This window comes from Sorex fumeus, unplaced genomic scaffold (assembly GCF_029834395.1).
Source record: "Sorex fumeus unplaced genomic scaffold, SorFum_2.1 ptg000241l, whole genome shotgun sequence".
Taxonomy (NCBI): Eukaryota; Metazoa; Chordata; class Mammalia; order Eulipotyphla; family Soricidae; genus Sorex; species Sorex fumeus.
In genome coordinates this window covers 915354-936656 of record NW_026606298.1, presented here as the reverse complement: position 1 = coordinate 936656, position 21303 = coordinate 915354, and the positions used below count along the sequence as shown (strand labels likewise).

The window sequence follows — 21303 nt, the reverse complement described above, 5'->3', positions numbered from 1 at the left end:
GACACTCCTTCACTGTTGGTGGGAATGTCGACTGGTTCAGCCCTTTTGGAAAACAGTATGGACGTTCCTCAAAAAATTAGAAATTGAGCTCTCATTTGACCCAGCTATACCACTCCTGGGAATATATCCCAGAGAGGCAAAAAAGTACAGTTGAAATGACATCTGCCTTTCATGTTCATTGCTGCACACTGACAATAGTCAAAATCTGGAAAAAACCCGAGTGCCCGCGAACAGATGACTGGTTAAAGAAACTTTGGTACATCTACACAATGGAGTACTATGTAGCTGTTAGAAAAGATGAAGTCATGAAATTTACATACACGTGGTACTACATGGAAAGTATCATGCTAAGCGAAATGAGTCAGAAAGAGAGGGACAGACAGAAAGATTGCATTCATCTGGGGAATAACACCCAACAATAGCCGAGATAAGTACCAGGAGGTTCACTCCATGGCTTGGAAGTCAGTCGCACATGTTGGGGGAGAAGGCAGCTCAGATAGAGAGGGGAGCACCAAGTAAAGGGTGTTGGGAGGATCCTCCCAGGATGAGAGATGCATGCTGAAAGTAGATTATAGACCAAAAATGATTGCCACTCAATGCGTCTTTTGCAAACCACAGCACCCAAAAGGAGAGAGAAAACAAAAGGGAATGCCCTGGCACAGAGGCAGGGTGGGATGGGGGGATGGGTTGGGGGTGGGAGGGATACTGGGATCCGTGATGATGGAAAATGGGCACTGGTGGAGGGATGGGTTCTCAATCATTGTATAACTGAAACCCCAGCGCAAAAATTTGTGAGTCTACAACTGTACCTCATGGGGTTTCACTAATAAAAATTAAAAAAAAAAGAAATGAAAACCATCTTACATGATTTTCAGTTGACATCATATTTAGGCTATTTTATTTATTTTTTTATGATGGATATCTCAGCTTTTTTTTTTAATTTAGATTTTTATTAGTGAAACACCATGAGGTACAGTGTAGATTTACAAATTTTTGTGCTTGGGTTTCAGTTATACAATGATCGAATACCCATATATACCCATATATTAGAATTATCCCCTTTAAGGAACACATAGATTCAAATCTTCCAATTCTTATTAGTACTTACCTTTTGTCCCATTAATCCTTGGTTTCCTGGAAACCCTGGAATCCCCTAAAAATAAATAAAATAAATTTTAATCAAAAGGTGTGTAAACTGTGTAAAGAACAATCACAACTGGAGTTTTAAATTATGAATGATAAACTTTTTTCAGTTATATATATTCAAGGGACACAGTCATAGTACAGGAGGTAGGGTGTTTGCCTTGCATGCAATCAACCTAGGTTCAATCCCTGGAATCCCACATGGTCCCCTAGCCTTCCAGGAGTAATTCCTGTGTGCAGAGCCAGTAGCAACCCCTAAGCACTACTGGGTGTGCCCCCAAGTAATGTATATATGTGTGTATATATACATATATATGTATATATGCATACATCTCTCTCTCCCTCTCTCTCTCTCTCTCTGTCTCTCTCTATATATATGTATACACCTATATTAAACTTTAATTCTTGAGACGCTACAGAGATGCCTCCATCCAGCACCAGGTTATCTCATCCCAGGCAACCCAGAGGGGGACAGTTGAATTCCTCTTCCACTTCTGGCCCCAAGAGAGCCCCCGGAGCTGAAAACCTCTAAAACTTAATCGCCACCATTCTCATGGCCTATTTCCACGGGCTCTGATGGTCCTCATCCATGCGTGATTCTGTTGAAAAACCCAGGAATGAGGGACTTGTGACTGAAATCTCCAGGCTCTCATAGAGTCGGAAATGGGTGACCTCTCCCCATGTCTCTGTGCTTCCTGTAGTCTGGCAGTCATCCCGCGAACTGCCTCTGGCACCGTAGAAGCTCACTAACGGCCATGACCCAGAGACTCACAAATAAATCTCTTGGAAGAGAGCAACACAGAGCGACACACAGCAGAGTGGCCTCCAGACCTCAAAGTCACCATCCAGTTAAAAAAAAATTAAATTAACCTCAGCTGCATTACCGAGTTTAAAATTTTAGAATTCCTGGAGCATCTCATCTCATACTCCACACCACTGAATGTACCAAGAGTAGCACACCACACTTGATGATGGGGTGTAAAGTACAAGAAAACCAATCTCAGGGGGGAAATATATATATATATATAAGCTCACAAGGCTCAGCCTTTAACAACACGTTAGTAATCTCTTATCCAAGGACTAAATGGCTCCAGGGTGAAACACAACAATCTTCACACACTTTCCTCTAAGGAAACCTTTTGGATCATTTCAAGCAGATTATTCATAACAAGCAATACAAAGTAAATTATCTGGGTGGGATTGACGTTGGAATACTAAATGTGATAAATTACTGTGAACAACTTTATAAAAAAGAAACTTTAATTCTTCTACAGGTTTGTGCTATATTATAGTAGGTAGTAGTAGGTAGTGTACTTGCCCTGCATGTGGCCAACCCAGGTTTGATTCCTGGAACCTATATAGTCCCCCAAGGCTGCCAGGAGTAATTCCTGAGCACAGAGCTAGAAGTAGTCCCTAAACACTGCCGAGTATGAGTGCCACCCCCCACCCAAATCCCCAAGTGTTTACCCCTCCACGCAAAAGTCCCTAAATGTTTAATTTTATTTCCTATAATAATGTATTTTTGATAAGAGAAAACGGTGATGCAAATTGTTTCATCTAAAACAGATTTTTAATCAAACAAAATCAGAAGTGCTCAAAATAAAGACTGTTGGTACAGTAGGCCATAATTTAATGTGAGACCACCTTTTACCTCCTTCCATTCAGATAAATATACATAGACAAAACTCATGCAAAGTTTACATTAAGTTCTGAATTGAAATAGAATCTGTCTGTAAAACTTACCAAATGCATGGTTCTACCGTGAAACCAGTGCAGCTTCTAAATGCAGTATCCCTGGTCTCCAGAATCCCAAGATGACATGCAATGGCCCATGATATTGTCAAATCTGAGAAGCTGAGCTTATGTCTGTACAGAATTGTGCTATCACTTAAATTTTCATCATTACTGTAGTTCCCTTTGCTCTACTAAATCTTTGATGTTATGGGACTGGAGAGATAGTACAGCAGGTAGGGCACTTGCCTTGCACATGGAAGACGCAAACGCCCTACCCGCTGTGCTATCACTCCAGCCCGTTTTATACACACCAAAGGAAAATATATTTTCAATAACAACGTGTAAAAGATAAAATTCCAAGCTGGTTTATTAAACTAATTCTTGGCAGAACTAATATATAACAGCAAGGAAACATGGAAAATAAAATACCATCAAGAGAAAGGTTAACCAGAAATCCTGAAATCATTCAGTGTAGTATTAGTTTGAAATTTTCTCCTAGTTGGGGCCAGAAAGATAATACAGCAGGTAGGGTGCTTGCATTACACATGGCCAACCCAGGTTCGATTCCAAACATTGCATATACTGCTCCAAGCCCCATAAGAAGTGATGCCTGAGTACAGAGCCAGGAGTAAGCCTTGAGCACTGCTGGGTGTGCCATCTGCCCACCCCCCCAAAAAAATACCCCACAAAAATTGTCATAGATAATATTTTCCTGAACTCCTAATATATTTAATGAGATTAACTAAACTTTCGCTTTACCGGATAAAACTGCGTGGGTGGTCGTGCGAGAGCGCCAGCTATCCTGGGCTGGAGTGATAGCACAGCGGTAGGGCGCTCGCCTTACAAGCGGCCAACATGGCCGACCCGAGTTCGATTCCTCCGCCCCCCTCGGAGAGCCCAGCAAGCTACCGAGAGTATTCGATATGCCAGACACAGTAACAACAAAGTCTCCAATGGAGACGTTACTGGGCCCGCTCGAGCAAATCGACGATCAACGGGAGGGCCTAACTAAACTTTACTGAAGTTCCTTTGGCAGAAATATCATGCAGAGTCATCTTAAAGTTACCACTCTCTTGGTCCAAAAGTATTTAGTGACAGTTACTTCATAGAGCAAATGTTCTTCTAGGCAAACTATCTTATGTTTTATTTTCTGGCTGTGCGGTTTCAGGTTCAGGCAACATTAAAAATGCATGAAGGGAATACAGAAACAAGTATCTGTACTTTGTAAACAAAAGTGGACATATTGCCTCTATTTCTGAGATTTCAGTTTGGATTTGAGGAAGGGAAGATAGTCAACTGGAAAATTCTGCGTAATGTGGTGAGAAATGTTGACATGAGAAACTATTCTAGAAATTTCTCTGTAACCATTAAACCATTGCTGCGTAACAACAACAACAAGAGTCATTAAGAATAGAAATACAGAATTTGGAATCAAGGGTTTGTCCCCAGTTTTCTAAAGAGAACTTTATAATTAAGGAAATGTGTTCATGAGACATTCTTTAGAAAGACAATGCATCATAATATATACTAATATACTAAGTTTAATAATACTTCTCCACATGCACCCGGTGCACATATATCTTTCCCTGAAACTCGAGCATCTTGGACCATGTTTGCTTTAAGCAATGAAACATTTTCAATGTACTAAAATCCAGATATAAACCATTAATGGTATTTTAAAGTCCAAGTCTTTGACCTTTGCACAGTGGAAGAGATAATTATCATACATCTATCAAAATGTTAGAAACATGTATTTTCTTTTTTTTTTTCTTTTTGGGTCACACCTGGTGATGCAAGGGGTTCCTCCTGGCTCTGTACTCAGGAGTTACTCCTCGCAGTGCTCAGGGGACCATATGGGATGCTGGAAATTGAACCCGGGTCAGCCGCGTGCAAGGCAAACGCCCTACCCGCTGTGCTATTGCTCCAGCCCCTGTATTTTCTTTATTTCTTTACTTTTTGGGGGGGGGGAGGGAGGCACACCTGGCTGTGCTCAGGGCTTTCTCTAGATTCTGCATTCAGGGATCACCCTTGGCAAGGCTCAGGGGACCATATGTGATGCCTTTGATGCTGGAGGTTGAACCTGGGTAGGTCACGTGCAAGGCAAGACCCGTACCTGCTGTACATTGCCACTGTATCATTTTTATTTATTACAAAGATTATAATGATTATTAATACAGAGCTGTTGTAGTGGCTGACTGACCCCACAAAGTTCAACTGTGGAATCTCAAAGATCTCCATTTTATATCCAGGACAATAATAAAACCTACTCACAGGATTGGAACATTTTACCATTTTCACTCACAAGTGTCTAATACCCCAGTGCGAGGGAAGGAATGAAGGCATTTTCAAGACTGTTTCCACAGCCATTTTTGGCCTTTGAAAATTGTGAATGAGATTTCGTCAGTCTCTCCTATGTCTCATAATGTGTGTTCTCTTCCATTTGGAGATTCCCGTCCCCACTTTTTTTTTTCTTTTTTTGATTGTGGAGGCATTTCTTTCCATATCATCAAGTTTCCTTTCTCTATCCCTTTTCCTAAAATGACAGGCAGTGTAAGACTTCCCACTAGAGGGCACTAATAAGCTGATCTTACTGCCTACTCATACCTTAAACATGTCCGGGTGACTTTGAAGATAGACAAGTTACTGAGCATTATAAACCAATGGTATACTGCTTCAAAAAGGGAAAAAATACCATAATAATCATGCTTTCAAACATCCTAAATATTCTTTATGATATATTTTCAAAACACACAACCAAAAACACTTCAGATACACTTGTAGATAACCCTGTAATGTTTTCTAAACTTTTTTCTTTTTAAAACATTCTACACCAGCTGACAGATCATAATGAATGAGGTGTATAACATTGCTCTATGACATGGGAACCGTAAGCTATTCAAAGTTCTAGCTGCCCAGACAAAAAATAAACCAACACACACATACTTAGAATATACCCTTAAAAAAGAAATTACCCATTTTATAATTCCCTTTAATACTTTAATAAAACTTTATGATTCCCTTTTCCCTTTGGAGTGAGGGAAGGGAAAAAAAAACCTGAGACATATTGGAAGTATTAATTCTCCCCTGTTTATGAACCAGAACCCACGTAGGACAAAGCCAGAGATGAAAGATTTCAATAAAAAATGCTTTAGTAAATATTTTTTGGCTAGTCAACTTTAAATGCCACAGAATATGCCACCAGTTTGACATAAGAAATTGTAGAAAGAGACAAAGGAGAGCACAGGAAAGAAAAGGCGGAGGGCTTCCTTTTACAACTGCTTCATGTCTCTGGCATTTTTTCTTCCACACCTAAAAGCCAAGATGTATAAACAATGTAATGATTGTAAACATATCACTTTTCAGGACAGGGCAAAAAAAAGGAAAAAGAACAACCGCAAAAAAAAAAAAAAAACCCAAACCCCAGGCAGGTTTTGTGCAAATTAAAATAACATACCTGGGACTGAAGGATTAATGCACTGGCCCTGCTCACACAACCCTAAGATATGTGGTCTCTAGAAAATTTTCCTCAGGCGGCCCTGGGGACCTTGCAAGCACTAGTCAGTGGTGGTCCTGGGTCCCAGGGGACCTTAGCAACGCTGCATCATCAGGCCCTCATATTAAACTGCCTGGCTAGATAAGAACCCCAAAGATTTAGGACCCCTAAGCACTGTTTGGGAACGACCCTGGAGTGACAGCCGGTAGGGCGTTTGCCTTGCACACGGCCGACCCGGGTTCGATTCCCAGCATCCCATATGGTCCCCTGAGCATCGCCAGGAGTAATTCCTGAGTGCAGAGCCAGGAGTAACATCTGTGCGTCGCCGAGTGTGACCCCCAACCCCACCAAAGGAAAAACACATAGAGAAGGAAGAGCAAGAGCTTGATAGTCCGGGCAGTGTTTTATCATGGACTCTAAACCCCCAAATCCAAAAAAAAAAATTATGTGTTTGTGTACACACATGAGAAACAACAAAGATCTTCATGTGACATGAAAAGTTCCAAAATAAAACCAGAGATGTCTTATAATAAACGCTGATCTTTTGAATAACTAAAGAGTGCAGGTCCCACTTTGGGGACAGAATGTCACTGTATAATCCAATTAACTGTAATGAGAAGAAAACTGACAAATGCTGATTTTCAGTCCTTTAGAGCTGTCTCAGCAGATGAGTAGAAGCTACCATTTTCCAAAAACTACGTAGAATCGCCAGAACTTCAGGAAAGAAATTATTGAATATTTTTGAATACAAAATGGCTTCACACAAGCACAATTTATTATCTTACAATTCTGTAGCTCAGAAGTCCAGTAAATTTCTCACAGGGCTAAATTCAAGTGGCTCCTTAAGTCACACTCCTCTCTGGAATTTCAAGTATCCATTTCCTGCCCATTCAGGTGACTGGCAGAATTCAGCTCCCTGCAGTTGTAGTCTTAAGGGTTAGTTTTCCAGTTGGTCTTAACCAAGGGTTATTCCCAGCAGCTAAAGTTTTAAGAACCCCTCTCCTCCATCTTCAAAGCTAGCAATGATCTGTCAGAGTTTTCTCAAGGCCAATCTTAACCCAATTCTCATCTATCTTCTGCTTTTGATTATTCATTGTTAGATAGGACCCACCTAATGTTTCCAGTTGGTATTCCCATCTCAAAGTCAATAACCTTAATCACATATGCAAATTTCCTTTACCATATAAGTTTATACATTTATAAATTGCAGGAATTAAACTATTACTTTTTAGGAGAGGGAAGGGGTAATTATTTTGTCTACCACAGAAATATTATTAAATATTTAATAATAAAAATAAATATCCAAAGACAATTTTATGTTATTTAAACTTCTCTTGGGCAATGAAAGAATGAAGATTGTTTAAGTTTACATCATGAAGTCAAAAAACTCACACAACCAACCATAAAGTTCCAGTGCTAGTTCGTCACCCAAACACCCCTCTACTAATTCTTTCCTGTCTAAACAATATACAGGTAATGAGATAGATCCCTTATGTTAGAAACTAATTATAAATAAATTTTAAAAATTAACTGTTACAAAAATTTAGGTAATCATAATAAGCTTTATACCAAAAACCAGTCAGAGTTAATAACTAAAAACCTATACTTTAATATAATTAATTAATCCAAATGCATGTGCTTTACTATAATATTAGTAAACGAAATATAGCAATCATTATAGCAAAAGAAGAGAATAGTTAAGTAGGGCTAGTTTCAGGAGAAACGTTCTACATAAGTAAGTCCACATCATATAATATGGTCATGTAAGTTAGCATTATTGTATTTTGAAACAGAGAATCTAAAATTATTTTAAAATATACAAAAATAATTATACATTGCTTATTAAAAGACTATAGGACCAGAATTTTGTAACTTAAATTGAAGTCAATCAAGAGTCAATTGCAATGTCATCCCTGATGAAATACTATGTGATACTGCTTAAAATCAGAAATAGAATACAACATAGGCCATTTTTGGAAGTAATAATTTCAAATACATAAGTAGATCCCTTCCAAAAATAAATGTATTATTATGCAGGAATAAGTGTAATATTAATGGGAACGTTTGAGGAAATACAGTCAGACTATAAATAAAATGAAAGAGATATAGTTTCCTTTCTGACATGAGAGGATCTGACATCAGTACTATTAAGAAATTAAAGTCGCAGTAGATACTGTTCTATAATTTTTTAGACATATGTATTTGTTTGTCTATATATTTCTATATGCAAAGAAAAGCATCTCATTGAATCACATTTCTCTGTGAGGAATGAATAGGAGGTTTGGTAAATAAAAGTCTAATTCCAAATTTGCAACACAATTCCTATATCTTTTCAATATTTAAGAGACGTTAAATAATAAATGACAGTAAATAAAATAGCGAATATAATGTACAATAAAAAAGTAGGTTAGCCAAGGCAGCTTTTATATTCCAAAAATATCCTTAGAAAGAAAAATAATTCCTCCCCCAGAACATAACCTGCTGAAAATTCAGGTATGCAGATATTTGTGACTGAAATCTCCAGGCTTTTTTTAGAGTCAGAATGGGCTACCTCTCCGCACCTCACTGTACTTCTGGAAGCCCAGGCAGTCACATCCATAGTTCAAAGCCACCGCCCAGTTAAAAATTGAACTCCAGATGTACCACCCAATTCAGAATTCTGAATTTCCTGAAGCAGCACATCTAATTCTACAACACTGATAATCTACCAGTAGCACACCAGATTGGATGGGATGTAACACAGAAAGCAACCAATCTCGACTATCCAAATAGTAACACAGAAGGCTTACCCTGTAACAACATCTTAGCTATCCCTCATACAGGGACTAAATGTCCCGATTGCGAGGTATAACAATTAAGAGTAATTTTCTTCTTCTTCATGCGATAAAAGAGGTGTTGGAGGCATCGGTGTCCTTGTCAACACAAACTTGGCCAAGAGCATTGATTCATTCGAATGCCTAACAACCCGAATCGGACGTTTACATTTGAATAGATGTGGCTCACTGCCTGCAGTTTCTATCTTCGTTGTCTAAGCACCAACATCTCATTATGATGAAAGAGAAATCGAGAAGTTCTACATGGAGCTAGAGAAGTTCTATAAAGAAGACCACACCTTCTACAAGATCATTGTGGGTGATTTTAATGCCAAGATAGGACCGAGAAGATCAGCTGAAGAACTTCACATCGGGACCCATGGCCTAGAATGGAACGAACAGGGTGAGAGACTGTCAGAGTTCATCATGTCGACCAAGACCATCCATGGTAACTCACAGTTCCAGAAGGCAGAATCTAAACGATGGACATGGGAGTCTCCCGGCGGACAATTCCACAACGAAATAGACCACATCATATTCAATCGACGGTTTTCCCTGACTAATGTCGCTGTTGTCCCAAAATTTCGAACGGGATCGGACCACCGTCTCCTTCGTGCAAAATTCTACTTCACAGAGCGGGGAGAAAGGGCTGCAAAGTTCAAAAAGAGAACTCCCAGAATGACCACCAACTGGGAACTCTTTGGTACAATTGCGGCAACATGGGAAGATGCCATTGTTGACAACATTGATGAGGAATACGATCGACTGGTTCAGCACCTCCATGAATGTGCGAGGAACGCCAAGAGAGAGATAGCCACAAAAAGTCGCCTATCTTCGAAAACTCTTGAGCTAATTCGCCAGCGTGGTTTGGCGCATGCCTCAGGCAACCGCAAGCTAACGTCCGAGCTTGCAAAGCAGTGCAGAGATGCGATCAAGGAAGACCTCAAAGAGAGAAGAGCAGAAGTACTGGTAGATGCGGCAGAAGCCGGGAAAAGTATTCGTAAGGCCCGCCTGTCCTTCGCCAACTATAAGACCAAGATGACTGCCCTCCAACGTCCTGATGGATCCATCACATCCTCCAGAACGGCAATGGAGAGGATTATCCATGACTTCTACTCAAATCTCTTTGATAGCCATGTCCACTTGCCAACATACCAAATTCCACAGGATGGGTATGTTGTTCCCAATGTTCTCCCCTCCGAAATCCGACACGCCATTTCGTCGGTAAAGAAACAAACAGCACCCGGCCCAGACAAGGTCAGACCTGAACACCTGAAGAACCTGCCGTCAGTACTCATCAATACACTGGCTCGGCTCTTCACTCACTACCTGTCTGAATGCAAGGTTCCATCCCAATGGAAAACCAGCAGGACCGTACTACTGTTCAAGAAGGGAGACATCCATGACATTGGCAACTATCGCCCGATCTGCCTATTGTCTGTCATCTACAAGTTGTTCACTCGAGTCATCCTGAATAGGATTGGCAGAACACTAGATGAAGGACAACCATGCGAGCAAGCAGGGTTCCGCAAAGGATTCAGCACCATCGACCATATCCACATGATAACCAAGCTCATTGAGGTTTCTCGGGAGTTCAAGATGCCGCTCTGTTTAACGTTCATTGATTTAAAGAAGGCCTTTGATTCTGTTGAGACGGAAGCGGTCATTGAAGCCCTAGCCAATCAGGGCATTTAAGCCCAATACATCAGGATCCTCCGTGAGCTGTATTGCGGATTCACTACCAGGATCTCACCTTTCTACAAAGAAGTGATCGTTGATGTCAAGAGAGGGGTGCGGCAGGGTGATACCATTTCACCGAAACTCTTCAGTGCCACCCTCGAGAACATCATGCGACGACTGGAATGGGAAGGAATGGGAGTGAAGATAGATGGTCAGCAACTACACCACCTCTGCTTTGCTGATGACATTGTTTTCATAACACCAAACATCAGCCAAGCGGCACAAATGCTGGCCGACTTTGACCGTGAGTGTGGAAAGGTAGGACTACAGCTGAATCTTACAAAGACAATGTTTATGAGAAACAGCCTTGTTCCTGACGCCCCATTCGCTCTCAATGGAACGACCATCTCCGAATGCAACAGCTATGTGTACCTAGGTCGAGAGGTCAACATGACAAATGACCTGGCACCCGAGCTGCGCAGGAGGAAGAGAGCGGCTTGGAACGCCTTCAAGAACGTCGAAGAAATAGCTAAGAGGACGAAGAACCTCCGGCTCCGGGCACATCTCTTTGATTCCACTGTTCTTCCTGCATTAACATATGCCTCAGAGACCTGGGCCCTACGCAAACAAGATGAGAACGCCATTCAGGTCTCCCAAAGAAGAATAGAAAGAGCTATGCTTGGAATATCACGTTTCACTCAAATGAGAGAAAGAATCCGGAGTTCTGACATCCGTCGACGATCAAGGATCAGGGACGCTGTCTCATTTGCCAAGGTGTCGAAAATCAGATGGGCTGGTCACGTAATGAGATTTAAAGACGACCGTTGGACTAGAGCTGTTACTGATTGGATTCCACGGGATGTCAAGAGACCGCGTGGCCGCCCACCTACCAGATGGTCAGACTTCTTCCTGAAGATCATGAACGATTGGTTTGAGGCCCTTCATGTTCCCGGAGCGAACAGATGCCATTGGGCTACACTAGCACGCGACAGGGACAAATGGAGACGTTACTGGCGCCCGCTCGAGCAAATCGACGACTAACGGGAAGTTAAGTGATTAAGTGAAGTGATTCTTCTTTGGAAATTAGCTATCTGTTAGCAATTTGTTGATAACAAGCAGTATGGAGGCGGTTTTGAGGGTTGGTTGGGAAAATTGAGACAATGGTGGAGGGAAGGTGATAATGGTAGTGGATTGGTCTTGGTACATTGAATGCCTGTAACAAATCATCATGAACAAGTTTGCAAACCACAGTTTTTATATAAGATGTAGCAGGAAGAATTTACATAAATAGAACTTACTATTTCATGTAAATTCCAAAATATATTAGCACAGAATTTCTTAGGAAAGTCTTATTAATGACAGGTAAAGCATGACTATTGACATAACATCAAACAAAGTTTAGTGCAATATATATTACATTCCAGAGTTGAAAATTTACTTATGTAAATGAGAATAAACATAATTTATTATATTATATTAAAGGGTTTTGCTTTCTTTGCTTACATAGGTCCAAATCATATAGCAATCACAAGCTGGCTTTTATTGATTTATTTTCTGATCAGTCTAAAAGAAAGAAAGAAAGAAAGAAAGAAAGAAAGAAAGAAAGAAAGGAAGGAAGAAAGAAAAGAAGGAAGAAAGGAAGAAAGGAAGAAAGGAAGGAAGGAAGGAAAGAAGAAAGAAAGAAAGAAAGAAAGAAAGGAAGGAAGAAAAAGAAAGAAAGAAAGAAAGAAAGAAAGAAAGAAAGAAAGAAAAAAAGAAAGATCATTTTTTCCCTTGTATTCAAGTCATCTAAGAAGCTTAACACTGGTTTTTCAAAATAAAAGCCTAAAGATATTGACAATTATGGCTCATGTTTGGTTTTAAACATCAACAAAGTAAAGCAATACTAAAGCTCACCTTAGACTTAGAGGGACAATAACATGGACTCCTTACTGTGACTCGAGAGAGCAGTCTATTTGTTATGTTTTCATACATTTTATTCGTGCAGATAATTTCTTCATGTTGCCAAGGAAACACTGTCTTAGACAAAGATACCTATGTTGTACCTTGCTGGGGATGGTGCCAGTCAAGCAACACTCAGGGGACCTGAGGGTCCTTCCCAGTCTTCCTAGGTCAATGAGAACCAAGAGGCGTAGTGGTTGGGCCAGGGATGCAATGCTGGTCAGGCCCAGCTCTGTTCAGGGGCTCCAGGATTATACCCAGAGGTGCTCAGTGAGCATGATGCTGGAGCTCTAACTCGGGCACAGAATAAGGCCCAGCACCAGGGCACCTGTCTTGCATGTGTGGGTTCCAGGCTTGACTCCCACCACGACAGTTTACATTAGCTTGCTCCAAGAATTTTATGCATATATTTGGCCTTTATGCACAAACCACGACACATCAATAAGCACCACACACACACACACACACACACACACACACACACACACACACACCCCTAAGTGATTAAACAAAATATCTGCTTGTCTCAAGTAAACGATACCTCTCGGAAAGGCTCAACTGTTAACATTACATCACAAAGACAAGCATAACTTGCGGTTTAGCAAGAATATGAAAGGCATAAGGAAAAGGGAACAAAAAAGCCTCTGAAAACCAACCTCCTCCGATACACAACAGTGATCTCCATGTCTCCATTTCTGGAAAAGTCATGCGGCAAAAGATTGCAGAGGAAATAAAAAAAAAAGTCTTCTCAGACATAGTTAACTGAGATAGAAGTACACCTCTGGTCTTTTCAATGAGCCCTTAGGCCCCTGCGCACAGCAGTACTGGTTAGTGAGCGAACAGGAGTGAATGGCTCAGACGCCTGAGGAAAAATGTCACCTGTGTTCCTGGGAATAAGCACCAGAACAAGAACAGGGATGATGGGAAAGGAGTGGAGGCTACAATACGGCAGGTCATTTTGAGGTAGGCAGGCAGATAGGGAAAGGCCCTTTGCAAGAAACAAAGTTTCATGGAAGAATTCTAGTGATGACCCACCTTGTGGATACAGAAAACAAAGCCCTGATAAGACCATCCCCAGACCCTGAAGATATGGGCCTCCTCCCCATGAAATTCCTCTTTTTGGACCTCCCCTTTAATCTGATTAACTTTAGTGATTCAGCCCAAAGAAGACCATCACCACTCCTATCCTCCCTGGTAACCTCCTTAGCAAGGAACATTTATCTGGAAAGAAGACCCACGTGGGGGCAGGTTGGAGAAACACTATAAAGGCCACCTTGAACAAAGGAGGGGCGCACAGATGCTGCCCGAGCCCATGTGCTGCTTGCGCCCACGTGGCCGAGCACATGCGGTGCCTGAGCACATGTGTTGCCCGCATCTCCCCTCTTGAGATGTGGACTTTTATGCTTTCGTGTCTAATGCCAGGATGTATATAGGGGCTCTCTCTCTCCGTCCTTGGAGAAGCCTGTGTTCTCTCTTGAATACGTTTCTCTCTCTCTCTCTCTCTCTCTCTCTCTCTCTTTTTCCCCCACACCTTCAAAAACCCTCCAAATAAAATCTATTTACTTCACTGCTTGTCTACTCCTGAAATTCCTTTCTGTGAGGTGAGACAAGAACCCAGTAACCCTGGGTCCCGGGTGGCAGAGGCGGGTGGGGAGAAAGTGACCGTCTTTCTCCTCCCCACTTCACATAAGTCACCTGTGAGGCCCACCGACATCAATTTGTTCAGCATGAATTACCCAAAGCAACTGGTTAACTGATTTTGGTCTAAGAGCAGAATGAGCTTTAAACATTAAAAAAAAACAATAGTATTTCCAGTTACAATTTTTCAATCAGGTTCAGTTTTGTATACCATCCTGTCCCTAGAGTCCCCTAAATGCCCAAGATAACCCCCTATGTGTTCCTGACAACCCCCAAAGGGCTCAAGATAAAATCAGAACTATTTTGTGAGAAGTTAGAAAAACATACTTGTCACCACCCTAGCATGCCTTGAAGCAATTTCATTGTTCCTCATTCCTTTGCACAAAAATGAGAATTTAGTCAGAAAGTTTAACATTTTTTTAAAGAAATGTTACAATATATTGACAGCCCAGGCCTTAGTTTTTTTAATGAAGATTTATCAAAAAAAAAAAAAGTATGCTTAGAAGAGAAAGTAAAATACAAACAAAAACAAAACATAACAGGTATCAAAAACCAATGTGCGGGGCTGGAGCAATAGCACATCCGGTAGGGCATTTGCCTCGCACGTGGCCGACCCGGGTTCAATTCCCAGCATCCCATATGGTCTCCTGAGCACCGCCAGGGGTAATTCCTGAGCGCAGAGCCAGGAGTAACTATTGCCCGGTGTGACCCAAAAAGCAAGAAAAAAAAAAAAACAAAAAAAAAAAACCAACGTGGGTGCAGAGGGAATAAGCAAAATAATTAAAATATGAGTAAACCATTATATCACCATGAATATATTTTGTATGCATACATATTCGTAAGAGTCAGACTGGACAAAACAAATGAGGCCTCACACATTTCGATGATGTGAGTTGTGATATATCAATACGTCTAACCTTCAGTCAACAACACTGTAATCTTGAAGTCCATGCTACAATAACCAAACTCAAAATTTTCCTATCAAGGATCCAGGCTGATGGGGATGAAATGAAGCTCAGGGACTGTTCTGGAGACCAAAAATCTGAACCCAGGGGCTGGAGTGATAGCACAGCGGGTAGGGCATTTGCCTTGCATGCGGCTGACCCAGGTTCGATTCCCAGCATCCCATATGGTCTCCTGAGCACCGCCAGGAGTGATTCCTGAGTGCAGAGCCAGGAGTCAGCCCTGAACATCACCGAGTGTGACCCAAAAAGCAAAAAAAAAAAAAAAATTGAACCCAAAATCTTGACAGATCTATATTCTCCCTCTGGATGCTAGGAGGAAACTAATCCTACCCACTCCAGCGTCTGGCAGCTGCCAATATTCCTTACACATCACAGTTCTCTCGGTCACCTACTCCTCTGCCTCTCTCTATTATAGGGGTCGCTCCTGACGGCAGTTGGGGGTCACCGGGTAATTAAACACACGACCTCACACATACAAGGTATATGGACTATCACATTAACTACATTCTGGTATCATTTTTTTTCTCTCTCTCTTGCATGGAAATTTGTAGTGACATTCGGTGCTTAGTGAGAAAAGCCAGATTAATTTTCCTTCCACAAAACATTCGATCGCGTATGCAATATACTTTTTCCAAATAGAGCAAAACCTACAGGTTCTTGGGATTAAGGATTTGATACCTTTGGGTGACATGTCTCAACCTACCACAGTTCAATCTCTGTCCCTTACATTTTCACATCTATCCCATATGAAAATACATTCACCCTGTCCAAACATCTTCAAAACACTCAACTCTTTTTTTTTTTTTGTAAATTTTTTTATTAGTGAAACACCATGAGGTACAGTTGTAGACTTACAGATTTTTGTGCTTGGGTTTCAGTTATATAATGATCAAATACCCATCCCTCAACCAGTGCCCATTTCCCACCACCACGGATCTCAGTATTCATCCCACCCCCCATCCCCCCATCCCACCCTGCGTCTGTGGCAGGACATTCCCTTTTATTCTCTCTCTCCTTTTGGGGGTTGTGCTGCAAAAGAGGCATTGAGTGGCAATCATATTTGGTCTATAGTCTACTTTCAGCATGCTTCTCCCATCATGGGAGGATTCTCCTAACACCCTTTATTTGGTGCTCCCTTCCCTATCTGAGCTGCCTTTTCCCCTAGCATGTGTGGCACACAACTCTTTACACCATATATCTATCTAAATAACTAAAGCTTCTTTTTTCTTTTTTGCTTTTTTGGGTCATACCCAGCAATGCTCAGGAGTTACTCCTGGTTCTGTACTCCTGGCAGTGCTCAGGGGACCATATGAGATGCCAGGGACTGAATCCAGGTCAGCTGCCTGCAAAGCAAATGTACTACCTACTGTACTATTGCTCCGGCCCCAACTAAAGCTTTTTGATCCTCAAATTATTTAAAACATATCGAAGAATGATTCATCTTCAGGAAAACTCATACTTTTCTATAAACTTGTGAAACTATTGCCAAGTTACCTTCTTCCAGATACAATGTTAGAACAGCCTTCTGAAAAATAGTTAAAACATTTACAATCCAAAATGGCAGAATAGAAAGAAGAAAGAAAGAAATGTCCCTGGCAATCTCAAAACCCAGCAACACTGATGCTATTTGGTGCCAGGTCCTGGGTAATATTTCATAACTAAGTTCTACTATCTTGTTCAGTGACCTGATCCTCAAATTCAGTCTTCATTTTTCTTTCAGGATAGTATATATTTATATATGAGTAGCTTTTTATCAGCCTGTTTCCTGCCTGTAAAATTTTGGAAATACAACAGCCATCCTTCATTTCCTCCTATTTTTGTATATAGTAGCCCAAAGAACCAAGTTTATACAAATATAACGTTCTCAAAAACCTCATAGGTTTCCTGTGTATGGCATAGTTATTGCAGCCTCAGACCAGATGCTCCCAGACAGGTTTCCTGTATTTAATTATTATTTCTGACACCTGGAACGGTGGAGCGGACTCATGGTTCACATACCTAATGTCTTTATCACTGAAGAGACGTTGGATGTAAAGGCATCCACAGTCACCTCTTTGGCTTTCTCTAGAGAATGTTTTCCTGATAACAAGTATTTTAAATTCACGATCATGATCACAATCATCCTGTTGTTCGTCGATTGTCTCGAGCAGGCCCCAGAACGTCTGCTTCGTCCTAGCCCTGAGATTTTAAAAAGTGCCAGATTCAAGGCTCTTTCAGGGTTAGGAGAATGAGACCCATCATTGTTACTGGTATTTGGCATATTGGGTACACCACGGGGAGTTTGCCAGACTCTGCCGTGTGGGCAGGTTACATTCGATAGCCTGCCAGGTTGTCCAAAGCAAGAATGAGATAATAAGATGGCCCTTCTGGGAGCTGGGTTTTCTAGTCTCTGGGTCTTGGCTGTTGATGGGATTACACGGCACAGGGGTCAGTTGGTGGGTGTGACCCCTGCCTACTGGAAGATGGAGGATCTGGGTGGAGGATGCTCAGCCCGATCCGAGCAGACTTGGAGATCTCAGCCCCGGGACTCGCATGCCTTTGTTCCTCTGCCAGTACCTTCATGCATGTGAAAAGCCTCAGCATGGTTGTGGCTGGTTCTGGAGGTCTTTGGCTATGGAAGCTCTGCTTGGGGCGGGGAGGGAAACTCAACCTGCCCCCCTCCAAAGAGCCCTGGTGAAGACAGCCAGGTGCGGGGGCAGGAGATTTAATTTAATTTAATTTTAATTAAATCTTAAATTAAAATTTTTTAAAAATCTTGACAGGTAAAAGATTTTCCAGATAACCAAGATCCAATACTTTTTGTATAAGTGTTTTCCTCCTTTTTAATTTAATATTTGGGCCACACCAGCAGTGCTCAGGGATTACCACTGGCTCTGCATTCAGGATAACTTCTGGCGATGCTCAGATAAAAACGTTTTCTTATGCAAGTTTCACAGGACGTAAAATTAATACAGCAAGATCTTGATAGCCCTCTACACAACCAGTCAATCTCCAAGCCCTGCTGGTAACTTCTTAGTTCAGATCCTGTTATGGTATGATGCTCGCTCCCACTGACACTGAATGTCCTTACCTCTGAGAGTGACAGTGGTCAGCTACAACTTGTCTGGCTCAGACCTCAATGCTTTGACACACCTTTTCTTCATTTTCTTATTCTATTGTTATTAATCTTTCTAAAATGTCCTGAATCTGATGAACTCACTTGCCCAGTTGAATCTCTGAACAATTTACCGTACTCTCAGATTTGAATCCAAACAGCAATGATCCATCCTCACCCAGTCCTTCCAGATTTGTCCCCTTTCTGCCCCCACAATCTCATCTTATTTCTACCCTATATCCCTAAGTAGCCTGAACTAGTTTCAGCCTTTCCCTGAGACTAGGGTTCCTTGTACTTGTATTTTTATTTTATTTTATTTTTGCTTTTTGGGTCATGCCTGGCGGTGCACAGGGGTTACTCTTGGATCTGAACTCAGGAGTTACTCCTGGCGGTGCTCAAGGGACCATATGGGATGCTGGGAATCGAACCCGGGTTGGCCGTGTGCAAAGCAAACGCCCTACCCGCTGTGCTATTTCTCCAGCCCCTTACTTGTGTTTTTAACATGATATATGTGATTCTGTTTTGACAGGTAAGCAACTCACCGATTTCTGTTTATCTTCCAGATTTAAATCACAAAAGCACCTTATTAAAAATTATATCCTTAAACATTTTAAGTATGCTAATTGTATTAGTATTACTCTTATTTAAAATAAAAAGAAGACATGCTTTTCAATGCTGACTCTAAACTCATTTTGTGTACACAACTTTTCCTTCACCTTTTCTTGGGGGACCGACTGGGCCTTACGAGGCTATGCTCATGGCTCACTCTAGGCTCCGTGCTCAGGGATGACTCCTGGTGTACTTGGGTGACCACTTGTGTTGCTAGGGACCAAATAGGTCAGGTACAAGGCAAGTGAGTACCTTAACCCTTCCACTATCATTCTGGCCCATTTTTTTTCAGGGCTTGGAAGGTTGTAAAATCTTTCTCCACAACGTTTTTACTATGTCATGATAGTGTTATTCTGACTCCTTTAAGGCATGACCTGACCAATTAATCCTGGCATTCTTCTCGGTTGTACAATGTTTGCTGCAAGACAGACACTCAGTTAAGCTTATTGACTAAGTGACTAAGAGATTATCATTTTAAGCACTGTGAGGCATGGTTAAAACCAATTATAGTAAATTCAGCAAGAGTGAAAACTGAGTTTTCAATCACCCACAAGGAAGTGGGTACAACCTGACACATAGAAAGTAAATGGCCCTCAGAACTGAACTACTCTTAGGATTAACCAGTATTAGCCTTTAAAATTCAAATTTAGTCAATGCCAGTGTACTTTTTTTTCCCTTATCCCTTCTAATCAGTGATTATTTCACACTTTAAAATGTATAGAAATGTTAAACTTCTGATCATACTATGCATTATGAAATCTTATGGAGTTTTTCAGACAAGGATCTCAAATTTTCTATAGAAATAAAGAAATTAATATCATTAAGTTGAGCTTTTGGTAAACTTTGTAGATCATTTCTAGTAAAAAAATATATCATTTATTAACCTACTATAACATTGTAATAATTTATTTAGCAAATAATCATGTTATCACATTTTTATTCATTTATTTTTAGTGTAAAAATTATTTTCTACTCAATTATATGCATACAAGTCTTATATTCTGCAATTGTTATATTTTTTCACAAGATCAAATCCATGATTGCACTAATTAAACTTTTGATAAACACTTGCCGATTATCAAGAAATCACTTCTTTTCTTTTTTTTAGTTTCATTCTTTTTTTAAAATTTATTTTAGTTATTTTATTTTTTTTAATGGGTCAACGTGCGGAATAGTTACAGACTTACAAATTTTCGTGCTTATGTTTCAGTCATACAATGATTGAGAGCCCATCCCTCCATCCGTGCCTGTTCTCCACCACCAATGATTCCAGTAGCCCTCCCATCCCTCCTCCTAAGCCCCCCGCCCTTCCCCCCTCTCTCTCTGTGACTGGCACATTCCCTTTTAATCTCTCTCTATTTAGGGTGTTGTGGTCTGCAATGTAAGTATTGAATGGCCATCATTTTTGGTCTGTAGTCTACTCTCAGTACACAGCTCCCATCCCAAGCGGGCCCGCTAAACACCTTTTACTTGGTGGTCCCTTCTCTATCTGAGCTGTCTTTTTCCCCAGCATGTGAGGCTGGCTTCCAAGCCATGCCAGTGTACTTTAAAGTAATAAAATAATTTCTCTATAAAATACATCTTTTGTTCTCACTTTGAGTTCCAGAAATTAGTGTTCATATTTAATAACTTTCTTACAGAAATACATCAAAATCTAACAGCTACACATTGTGCTTAACTTTTTTTTTTGTAGGAGTACTGCTATTTATTCAGCCGCTGATTAGCTGATTGAATTGGGCATGAATTCCACCTTATGTGTTTAACTTTAAAGCATTTTTCTAAGAGCTTCTTTTCTTCTAATTTGATCTCATTATTTTACTTGGCTTCCACATCATAGATCAAAATAGTGAACATGTTTCTTTATCACAGGCATGGGATTTTCCCAGGTGTTTTAGAAATACAAAGGAGTGAATAATACACTTGGGGTGGTCGGAAAACTCTTACTAAGGGATTGAGACTAAATTTTGTCATGAAAGGATAACAATAAATGAAAGGAAAAGACAATAAGGGGAGAATTAAAATGATCACTGGTAAAATATTCCAGTGTTTAAACTTGGGATGATTCCATGCATTTGATAATGTTTTCACAATTTTAAAATTATGTTTTCTTATGTAAGTCTAACAATAACCTTATAAAGTAGGCTTTTTAAGTATGTGTATTTTTCACATGAGATAAAAGATATTTAGAAATGT

The 21303-nt window shown here is 40.7% G+C and overlaps 1 protein-coding gene across 2 annotated transcripts in view; it reads right to left on the bottom strand.

The window, feature by feature from the left end:
- The window catches only part of COL21A1 (collagen type XXI alpha 1 chain), a 133328-nt gene that overhangs the window by 30336 nt on the left and 81689 nt on the right, over positions 1 to 21303 (bottom strand). For both annotated transcript variants that reach the window (XM_056108986.1, XM_056108987.1), the window contains one exon: positions 1109 to 1153. In XM_056108986.1, the coding sequence (XP_055964961.1) occupies positions 1109 to 1153 (45 nt within the window). The remainder of the gene's footprint in view (positions 1 to 1108; positions 1154 to 21303) is intronic.